General features: G+C 35.8%; 1 protein-coding gene across 2 annotated transcripts in view; it reads right to left on the bottom strand.

Moving 5' to 3' along the window:
* Positions 1-12,064, bottom strand: part of NHLRC2 (NHL repeat containing 2) — a 35,400-nt gene that overhangs the window by 20,678 nt on the left and 2,658 nt on the right. For both annotated transcript variants that reach the window (XM_062001171.1, XM_062001170.1), the window contains exons 3-5: positions 5,708-6,163; positions 3,304-3,425; positions 1,500-1,629 (exon numbers count right to left, since the gene is read on the bottom strand). In XM_062001171.1, coding sequence (XP_061857155.1) covers positions 1,500-1,629; positions 3,304-3,425; positions 5,708-6,163 — 708 coding nt within the window. The remainder of the gene's footprint in view (positions 1-1,499; positions 1,630-3,303; positions 3,426-5,707; positions 6,164-12,064) is intronic.

Here is a 12,064-nt window from a genome sequence, read left to right as displayed (position 1 = left end):
GCAGTCAGTGATGAACAGTGCAGATGACTAAGCCTCTACAGGTGACTAATTCAGTGATTACTATGTTCATGTTGATAACAATCATATCAATTAACATTTAATAAGCAGAGCTCTCAAAAATAAAAAGTATCAACAGATACTCAACTACTAGCAGAAGCAGAAGAAAGCATTGTGAAAAATGGCAAGCAAAATTATAGGGTATTTTGAATAGTTCTGTTAAACAGCTTAAGATTCTAAAGCACTGATGAATTATTAGTCTCGTCCTCTGCTGATTTGGACAACAGCTCTGCAGTAACATCCCACGAAGATCGGTTTGCTGGTTCAAGATACCTTGAAAACTACACCATCTAGTCACACAATCATCTACTGGTACACAAAAGGAAAATCAGATTGGATAAAATTCAGTAAAACTCATGCCTGCATTAATAGCAACCTACATTCAGTGAGATTCTCTTTCAGATATTCCTCCTTTCTCTTGCTAGTAGGATTCCATATGTTTAACACAGATTGGAAAGGTCATTGACAAAGTCTTTGAGAAAAGTGCTCCCTTTTTTTTTAAGACATGGTACTAAAAGTGTTAAATCTAGTTTACTAATCTTGCAAAACACCTCTGTTCTAAAGATATGAAACTCAAGTAATGCTATGTCCCCATCCCATTCATTTGTAGATTCAAGAAAACTCATTATTGGAAGTAAATTTCTACACCTCTAATACTGACCTATCAGTTTTATGCCAGAAAAATTGTTCTGTCATTATTAAGAAACTGGCATCTGTATCTTCTAAACTATATTGAAATGGAAACATGAGAGACTGAAGTATCAGCTCACAGTTAATAATAGTTGAAAAAATGAGTTGCCCAACGTGAAACTCAGGTGTGTGTTAAGTGAATCAGGAAAGAACTTTATTTAAATTCTCAAAAGTTGATTCCTGCAGCCTTTCATGCAATAATCCTATCATTATTTAATTTGTAGCCCCTGATGCTAGCAAGGCTTTTTCTGAGGTACTCCTCTTTTCTCTGATTCTATCATGATCTTCAGTTTATGTCACCTAAACAGGAATAAACAGACGTCCCCAACTAAATCTATTTTTAGTTCCTAAACTCAAATATTTACAAGTGGTCAGATATGTCTGTATAGCCAAGGAGAGGAACTTCTAGACAATGCTCACTTCCTGTAAAACATAGCTGCCTCTGAAGTGATTCTGGCATAAAGTACTGGCCTAACAAAAGCAATCCCAATTTCCTTCTGTATTTGGACCCAGTAACTATAGAACTTACTACAAAATAATTTTTCTTCCATAGAGTACCAGTTCACCTTTTTTAAGGATCCAAAGCAGAACTGCAGTTATCCCTTGCAAATGGAACCACCGTTTTTTAGACTCAGTTGTAAAATAAATCTTTACTTTTTCATATTTCAGATTATTACTAAAACAGTAAAATATTTAGCACACAGTCATGCATCTGTAAGTACGAGATATCAAAAGCTCAACGGATAAGATACCTGAATTTCCAAAGATCACATCCCATGGAGAGCTGATAGGCTGTTCTTCTCCCTTTGCTCCTCCTTCCTTATCAACACCTTGTATCCCAATGCCTGCTACAGTGGTCACCATCTCTAATTCCAGGTCAATCTACAAGAACCAAAATTATACACACTGAAGGTAGAAAATTAACTTGGCTGAAGGTACAGATAATTTGAGCTAGAGGTCAAAATCAGAGAGGTTTTGCTGACACAAAACCCCCCAAAATTTCAGGTATTTTTTTATATAGGAAAATAACTTCACCACAATGCTTGCTGAGGGAAGTGGGAGAAGGGGGAAGCAGTAAGCAGCAGGAAAACCTTGTACCTGGAATTCTCTTCCACATGCCACAAAAATTAACACTGCTCTGTCAAGGCTTGTTCAGCAGTTATAAGAAAGTATCAACATTTTCCAGAGAAATATTCTAGAATCCACAAAATAGATGTGGATGTTTTATTTTAAACTTCTATAAGAATCTGACATACAAATTCAGATCCTGTAACAGCATCTCTCTATATAAAGTAATCTACACGAAGCAAATTATTTTTGCACTTCATCTCCTACTTTTTATTTCATTTCTGCAACCTAAATTCCTTTATTTTCCCTTCCTCATTTGCTTACTTATCAAGTGACTTGCAATACCTTTTATCAGTTTACTGGGATGACTACATAAAAAGGGAGTTTTTCACATATAGAATCTTCTAACTTTTGTAGCAGTAAATGCACTCTTTTTGCAAGACCTGTGGCCTGCACAAACATTTGAAAACACGTTCTGCAGCTGTTTTATTACTTAAATCTTGGATGGCTTTGGATGAAATAGAACAGCTAATTCTCAGGAAAAATGCTGAAGCAGTATGATTCTCATCTTCAGATGTTTCTGTGCTGTATTTGCTACCTGTAACACTTAATTTCCTGTGGTCACCAGGCTACAGTGATGAATATCAGTAGGATGTGGAACCAGGTGCAAACTACCAATTTTTAGTAGCAATATTTCTTTACCAACAGCAAGCCTTAGTCCTTTCCAGAATAAAACCTGGTAGCTGCCAACAATGAATAATACAGTGCAGGGAGTTTGTGGACTAGTGCTTTGAAGTAAACCACAGAACAAACCTACTTAACGGTACAAAGGCACCTCGAGTGAGGTTGTATATGCCTCCTCTGATCATGAATTGGACATAATGTTGAGGATCTGAATACAAGACCTTCTGAGATACTTTTAATAATAATGTAATATTATATTGCTTCAAGAAACTTACGTTCTGATTATTCTAAATTTGACCTTACCAAATGTAAGATCCAATGACAGCACATAAAGAGTAACAGTGCTATGTGCTGAAACACTGCAAGCATGGAATCAAAAGAAATCCACATGCAGACAATTGTGATGTCAAATTCTGATCCTGCACTTGAGAGACAAGAACAGCTAAGAGAAGTTTAGATATTCACTAAACCACAGTAGTACAATAACTTTAGATAACAATCTGATACTACTGGAAGTAAAACAAAAACAACTTTTGCTTCCAGTACTAAGAATAGATGTTTCTCATAACAGGAAAGTAAGACACTACCAAAACAAAAATCAGTTATGCTGGAGTGAGTACTGCCTATCATGAAATCCTTTCAAGACAAACTGCACAACAGCATTTATTTATAAGATATTGGGACAAATTTCCTTCCTGATGTTGAGAGTATTAGGAGAGTAATTAATTTGCTGAAAATTTTCACTTATGTAAGTAGAATAAGCTATGAGAGATCAATTTTTTATTTTCCTTATGGGGTATTTACCTTTCTAATGAGGTGGTTTTCTGTATCAGCTACATAAATAACGTCATTTTTTATAGCAATCCCTTGTGGTGAGTTGAAAGCTGCCTGTGAAAATCTTCCATCTCTCCTTCCACTGTTTGGACCTAGAAAATGAAACAAAGCAATTCCAGAAGGAATTTTAGAAGAAAGAAAACTAAAAAAAACCAAACCTGTAAGAGAATTCCATATTCTAAGAGACAGTTTCACAGCACCTTGTACAGTTTACATTAATATTTTGTGTAGTCTCATTTTAGCTCACTACATAATTACTCCAGCCTGGTGCTATTAAATTTTGAACTCATTCTCCAGAAGTTCTCTGCTTCTTCAAGCTCATCTTCCACAGAGAAAAGTCTTAATAGGGATCTAAATTGTTCCCTTGCACTAAAGGGCAACAGCAACAATGGAAGACAGAAATAAAGAGGTATTATTTTAATTCCTGACTACATCAAAGCAAGCCAGCACGAAAAACTTTTTGATTTCCAAAATTCAACTCTGTTTCAATGGTTCAGATCTTAGTGTAATCACAAATGACACTAATATTTGATTAGTGGCATTTTCTCATTAATAATAATTAGGAAAAAGATGACATGGATCTAATTACACAAAGGAACAGTGAGAATGATGGAGTGACAGCCTTCTGTACAGAACAATTATGAAATAGAAAGGAATATGACCTGAATATAATGGCATGGAGGTAAGTATCATATTTCAGAGGCAGTAACATTTAAAATGCATTAACAGTATGTGTCAGCAGAAGACATTTAGACATGAGTTATGTGTGCATCATGATTTATGATGCAAATATACTAATTTCAACCTTTGTGAATGCCCACATTTATTATTGTGTTATCAACTTCAAGGCATTATTTTCTGCCCACTGAATCATTTAACTGAGTCACTGAAATACACAAACTTTTACAACCTACTGTCAGAAGACAATTTAGACCTTTACAGAGGAGGGACTGAGGTGCTGGTGTGTCAGAATCCAGTAGTTCCCCTTGTAAGCGTCATCAGGGCACAGAACCCCAGGGAGGGAATAGCATGGTGTGACAAAGGAAGGAGAGGTACCTGTTCCAACGTTAGTCATTAGACTACCCCACAACACTAAAAGGTCGCTTGTCAGCACATATTATATCTCACATGTCAAACAGAAACCAAATTTCTCACTTTTGTCACAAGAAATCCTGTTTGTACTTCCCATAAGAGAAGGATATTAAGACTAATGCCTTTATCACGGTAACTTGGATAATTAGTCAGTCTATTCAGTGCACTGGTATTTCAAGTAGCAAGAGATTTTCTTCCTTTCTTTAAACAGCAGTGCCTCTGGTATTTTTATGAGGTTTGTAGGATCCTGCCATGGAACAGGCATTAGTTAATACCAGACTAGGTAATAATAGGACACATCAGCACACAGGTCCTGATTCTGAGACATAAAGGAACTGTTGTTTTCAATGATTGTGGGATTCAATAATTTCTTAAACGTCTGTTAGGATTGCTCATAGATGGACTATTCTACCAGCTATACACTCGGCACATTCAGGTTTCACTTTGACTGCTGTAACAGATTCTGGAAAATGAACAAGCCTGAATGTTTCATCTACAAAAGAGTAAAGCATACAAAGACTGTACAAATTTTCTTGATTTGCAGAGTAAAACAAACAGTAATTTTATAAAAATATTTAAAGAGATTAGTTTTTTTAAAGGTGAAATAAGAGGAACTAAATTTAAATGCTTAACTTTTACTGGTTTTATAACTTGTTTATATGTTACACCCCAATTTTGATGAGAAAACAGACTTTTTCATATATACTAAGGCAACTTAATTTTCAGATGCCTGTGTACTACTAATAATTCTCCCCTTCTCTTAAAAGCAGAATGGGATCCCATGAGGAATGTTCTTCATTAAAAAAAAACCCAAACCAACAACAACCAAACAAAAAACATAGCCCAAAAACCTCCCCACACAACACCACTACCACAATTCAACATTCATTTCTTCTACAAAAAAAGGAGGCACTACAGTCTCTTTTCTTTGCCCTAACTTGCTGCTGGATGTGGCTATACATTGCTTACATCTAAACCCATTTGCAACACTTTCAGAATCCAAACTGTATTCATACTGGACATCATGTGAAAACACAAACTTTGTCAATGGAACAAAGAAAAACAAATTAGACATCTCAGTCAATTACATTAACAGAGTCTCCTACTGATGGTACTATACTATATCTACCCCATATCCAGTAAAAGTGATTTTACTAGAAAAAAAATGCTGGTAATGCCTATAAACTGCTAGGTTCTCTAAGAAAAGAATCAGTCTAGTAGGCTCACCAAACATACTCTACTCCTCAACTACAATTACTGTAATAAACTTACATACTCTTACCTCCAATAGTGTGTAGAATTTCTCCATTTTTTCGAGTAACCAAAATTCTATGGTGTCCAGTGTCTGCTATCACCAGCCTTTCTCCTGAATGATCTACGGTCACTTTACCAGGAAATAGCAGGGGAGAAGGTGGGAGGGAGTCTCTGTATAGCTTTATTCCAATGTTGTTATCTTTTATTTGTCCTCTCTCTTTGTAGAATTTCAGTGTTATAGAAGTAAATAAAAACAACTTCTCTCTGTGTCCCTCTCCAACAAGTGAAAACAGCATATTCCCACGAGGCCCGAGAATGACCAGAGTTGGCCAGCAGGACACTTCTAGTTCATGCCACAGTGTTGCATCGACATCGTTTACTACAGGGTGGACAATATTATACCTCAGAACAGCACTTTTAATGTTATCCAGAACTTTTTCATTTGGGAACTTTGCTGAATGCACACCCACAATAACAAGACCATCTGAAAGGAAAAAAACAAAGTTGTGCATTGGAACATACTTGTATTTGAATAAAAAAGCAATAAAAATGAAGCACAGTTATCTCACAATGTGACTGACTGCTTTCCTGAATGAAAGAGGATCTGAACAAACAAAAAGCAATTACATCTCAGTAAGACTACAGATAGCTATGTATACAAAATACTGAAACTGAAATAACATTTCAGTAAAACTCCCCAGCTGGTTGACATTTAATATGGCTTAAATTGGTTTTAGTTCCTGAACCTCTACATACTAAGGTAGAAAACACTTTCAAAATAATTATGGGTAAGTTGTACAATTCTAATGATACTTTTTTTTCAGATCTTTATGACACTGTCTTTCCATTTCTAAACACAACAATGATGTTTTAGAAAATTAATTCTTTTCCACAGTTAACGAGGAATCACAAATGTAACACTGAACTTTGGAAGTCCAGAGTTACCTCAGCATATATAAATAAACTGTAAATAAAACCCCATCTATATAGGCTTCTGAAATCAATACAATATTCTAGATTTCAAACAAAAATTGCAGCACTGGCCACTACAACAAAGTGACAAATAGCACTTGCTAGAAACCAGGCAGGTTCAATTCATTAAAACGTGTGGTGTTCTTCCCTTCCTTCACCAATTATCTCCAAGGTCTACAGATGGATTCCTTACAGTACCATATTTTTTCAGTAATACAAGTAATATCAAAAAGCAGAGAAGACTTAGGGTCTGTACAAGCTGGAATGGAGGAAGAACAGCCATTATCCAATTCAATCCAATCCAATTCTGATGATGCTTATACTCTGAAACAGAACGTGTATAGATCCTTGAAGAATCATAGAATGGTGGTAGGGGTCGGAAGGGACCTTTAGAGATCATCTAGTCCAATCCCCCTGCAGAAGCATCTCCACCTAGATCAGGTCGCATAGGAACATGTCCAGGTGGGTCTTGAAGACCAAGGAAGGAGACTCCACAATCCCTCTGGGCAGCCTGTGCCAGGGCTCCCTCACCTCAACAGCGAAATTGTTTTTTCTTATGTTTAAGTGGAACTTTTTGTGTTCCAGCTTCATCCCATCACCCCTTGTGCTGTTGCTAGCTACAAAAGAAAAAAGGGATGTCCCAGCCTCCTGACACCCACCCTTTAGATATTTATAAATGTTAATAAGATCATCCCTCAGTCTCCTCTTTTCTAGACTAAACAGCCCCAGTTCCTGCAGCCTTTCCTCGTATGAAACATGTTCCAGTCCCCTGAAGAACTTCATAAGGTTCTTAAATCAGACTAATTTTTGCTCATGCAAATACTCTGTGCAATTGAAAATGCTGCATTGGGCTACTAAAAACAAAATAAGGTTTGGTTGAATAGCTACTAAAATCAGATGAGCAGGATATCATTTCATTATATAAGATAAAGGCAGATGTGCACTGTGAATTTCTAAGTAAGCCAGTTCTGTTACTCAGTGCTTGCACTGACATTGTTATTATGCTTTATCCTAAACAACAGCCAATGCAAAATATCCCTCCTGAAAGCACACTCATTTAGAAAAGACAATTTTTAAAAGAAATGTTTTCTCAGCAAAGTTTTAAGAAGACTTGAGAGTATGAACTGTTTTGATTACATGTAGTAGCAGATACTTAATTTTTAAAAGGCTTTTTTCCCCCTCATTCAACTATAACCATTTCTTACAAGAAAAGACTTTGTCAGTTTATTACAAATTCTAACCAGAACATAACCTAAATATTTTCATTCACCTTGCTAATATTTATCTCTCATCTTCTAGCTTCTCACAGTTGCTAGAACAGTACCCCTCTTTCCCCTCAGTTTTTCTGTCTTCACTCTTCCAGTTGTTATCAAAATCCATAATTAGCTGAGGAGAAAAGCCACACACAAAGTAACTTTTTGCAGCTTGCACAATGCACCTTTCTCCTTACCAAATAAAAGAATTTCATTTCTTTAACACTATACTATTTTCATTTTTAATCCACAAGATTGTTTTTCCATAATAACTCACCTATCTTATACATTTTACTTCATTTAGCATCAACTGTTGTGTCACACAATTCATCCTAAACTGGAAATTTACACACCAGATCATTACTGCTATTTGGCACTTACTACCTAATCCCTTAAAGGACTTCACTATTTGCAAAACTTCAAGCAAATATGTAAAAATGAAAAGCTTTTTGTAGAACAATCCTCCAAGATCCACGTGTGATGGAGCCTCACTGTCCTGGGGATGGCTGAACACCTGCCTGCAATGGGAACTGGGGAATTAATTCCTTGCTTTGCTTGTGTGTGTGGCTTTGTTTTCCCTGTTAAACTGTCTCTGTCTCAACCCATGAATTTTCTTACTTTTACCCTTCTGATTCTCTCCCAGATGCCACTGGGATGGTGGAGCAACTATGTGGGTTTAGTTGCCAGCTGGAGTTAAACCACAACATGTGTTTTTCCTCCTGCCGTTATGATAGAAGTGCAGTCTGACTAGCTGGACATCTTTGTTTTACCCTTACCTCTGCTTCTGCGACAGAAATGCAAGAAAGGCAATTATCTCAGGTGTTAAATAGTTGTATTGTTTGAGCTTGAGTTTGTTTCCTTCTAAAAAACCACAAATTTAGTCTCAAATTGACTTTTTATTAGTTTACAGAGAAATGGAAAACTACCTTTCTCTTTTAGCCCTTCTCCTCAACCACAAAATACTGTTAATGGAGAAGAACATCATCCTCAATGTGACAACAGGACAGGGGAAAGTGCTGCACAATAAAAGACTTGGTTGAATATATCAATCTTATAGATATAGAATTAAAAAAATCACTATAACCGATACAGTCTTTGTCAATCCTGTAGGCACAGCATGTTTCTATATCAGACAGCTGAAGTTGCAGTATCATTAACTGCTGGACTCCAAACAGTACAATTACTGTTAAAATATTTGACATTCTAAGAGCAGCACTTGTATTTATCCTTCAAAATATCATTAAAGCTCTATGCTGAACACTTTAACAGCACAAATAAGCTCCAACATTCTCTCATGAAGAAAACCTGTGGAGACTGATGGATGCCACGCCGAGATATAAGAATATACATACCCTTTAAAACACTTTATTTGAAGTTTTATAACAGAGTACATCACTGGACTTTGGCCAAGCTATTTCTGAATATTAAAAAGTACTTCCTCTTATAGAAGTCATTTCTGGACTGCTGATAACATGAACTGAATATGCACTGGGGTTTAAAATAACTTTCTGAATGCCACTTGAAACACAGAAATAGCAACACTGAAGATAGCAGCGAGAACATATCAGATAAAGATGCTAGGCAACATTTAATCCTATGGAAAGCAGTCTTCATTTTGAAACAGATCTGAAGTTCCAGACAACAGAACTATGTGCATATGCACAATGATATATATATAATGGTTTAAGATCACTCTAAAACTACAGCTTCTTGTGTTCAGACTTCTCATGACTGATGATCACACTGCTTTTCAACATACTTCACATAAGAGGGCACTTGAACTAGATTAAAAGTATTCAGACCATCAAAACTGTGTGTACAAAAGGTATAATCAGAAAAAGACATCGTATCAATATTGAGCTTTGCTCTTAGTGATGCAGAAAAATATAGGCATTATTCAAATATTCAAATAACATAGATCCAAATGCATTATGAGATAGATGCTTTGTTGGAGCATGATGCTTGTTTTTGTTCTAATATTGTCTGCAAGGTCAGCACCATCTGCCACATCCACAGCACAGTAAATATACATGAAATGTGTAAATAAATGCAGGGTTTACAAAGTAAAGCTGCAGTTTCACTATATGTTTAATCTGACTTGCTGCTGCTGAAAGAAATTGTCACTCATCTTTTTGCACTAAAATCAGGGTTTTTTTGCATTTGCAAGTAACAGATTTCAGAACTAACACAATCAAAAGTGAAGGGACTTCTGTTAACTAAAGAAAAGAGCAGATTAAAATATGACACTCCAGAATAAGGCTGAATACAAAAATACTTGCATTAATATATCTTGACATTCTTAAACCATTTTTTGCTAGGACTGACATCCTTTCTACTTTAGTTACATATTCTTCCAACCTCTCTCTTTTTCAGATTTCTCAAATCAATAACTCTCCTCTCTTCTTTCTCCCACTGATCTGTAAATCATGTTTGCCTCTGGTGAGAAGATGCACATTGAAATAAGATCGTCTACTAAAGTATTTTTCTATGGCTTAAAACTCCCACAACATTTACCGCCTTCATATGTTTATACATAATACTGAAATGATAAAATTTACACTTAGCAAAGAAAGATTAATCCTGAAAAGGCTGACCATCACAACATGAAAACAGCAGAAAACAACAAAAAGGGAGATCTGTAATGGAAAAAAACAAGGTATATTTTGTTTTGTTTGAACCATCATGCACTTCAATCTCTTCCTGAATCCAGCTCCTATCCTCTGTTTCTTAATGGATTACATTTAAGATTAATGATCCACACATCTGCTCTTCTTTGCTTTTACACTTTCATCCCAAGTATCTTTTTTCTCCCTCTAGTTCCTGTAGGAACAGGACAGCTCAAGTGCAAAAAAAACTTAAAAGGACAGCTCAGATGCAAAAACAATTTATCACCTACCAGCAAAGTACTTTCCTCAAATAATAACTCCTATGACAAAAAGCTTAATACAAGTCAAACAAAAAAACTCCAGGAGGACTGCCAGCTCAGTTCAGTGCTGCAGCCTCTTCTACACCAGTCCAGAGACGTTAAAATAAAGAGAAGGTTTGTGGGGAAAAGTTGTAAAAATGAGTGTTTTGTTATCAACTGATTTAAGAGCTTGGTCTTAAAAAACAGATCAAGGACATGAAAGCTATGTTAATACATTATGCTAAAAAATGTTTACAATTTAAATATATTATTCATTAAATGATCAATGTAACCTTCTGAAATCTCAATCTAGACCCTCTTCCCAGCATGCCTAATATCCACAGCTGTCCATTTATCACTTGCTAATCACCTTCCACTTAAAGCTGCACCCCCCAAATGCCATGACAACTTTTCCTCATTAGATAAAGTTCCTCACACCTGAAACATTATCCCAGATCTCAAGTTTCCCCAAAGCAAGCTGCTAAGCTTTCCAAAGTAGAAAAACTAGCTTCCTGGAGTCTTCTCTAAATCTACAACATGTAAGTGAACTACTTAAAGAACTGGAAATTTCAAATTTATTTATGTAATTATTTTTTCTTGTGAAAGAATGTAACACATGAATATAAATGCTGCCAAAATGAAAAACAATCAGAAATGCCAACAGAGAATCAGAGACTCAAATCTAAGGTGTTATTTACTACATGTATGTACTACATCTCATACAATATTTTCAGGGCTGAAAGTAAGACTGTTCTTCATCTCACTGTTCAGTATATAAAAATATCCAAGATAAATGAGTAGCTGATACATTCTGTGTAAGATCACAGCTTATCTCTGACAAGTCATTTTGATGACAAGAGACTGTATTCTAAATAGTAATTACCCTGCATTGTTATTCACTCAGAGAGACAGGTTTCAGCTCTGATGTGAACTTAAAGACCTTAATTCCCTCTCCAGAATGCAGGCCTACTAATGGGATACAATACAGTGTCAATACAAAAAACCCCTCTAAACTAGTTATCTCCATTCTGCCACCTTTACTACATTCTTCCCAGATTTAGTTCCTATGTCAAGTGTGGAGAGTTACATACTTATATTAATTTTGAGTACATATCTTACATCCTTGTTTAGCTTTTTGCATGTAGTCTTATTTATGGGGATATCAGATTTGGGCTTTAGGCACATATCCTGTTCCTTTAATTATACAGACACAACAGATACCTTATTTAACCCCATTTAAAAATGTGATAGGAGC

This window comes from Colius striatus, chromosome 8 (assembly GCF_028858725.1).
Source record: "Colius striatus isolate bColStr4 chromosome 8, bColStr4.1.hap1, whole genome shotgun sequence".
NCBI classification, from domain to species: domain Eukaryota; kingdom Metazoa; phylum Chordata; class Aves; order Coliiformes; family Coliidae; genus Colius; species Colius striatus.
Note: the sequence above shows the minus strand (reverse complement) of the source record. Positions and strands in the feature narration are given on the sequence as shown.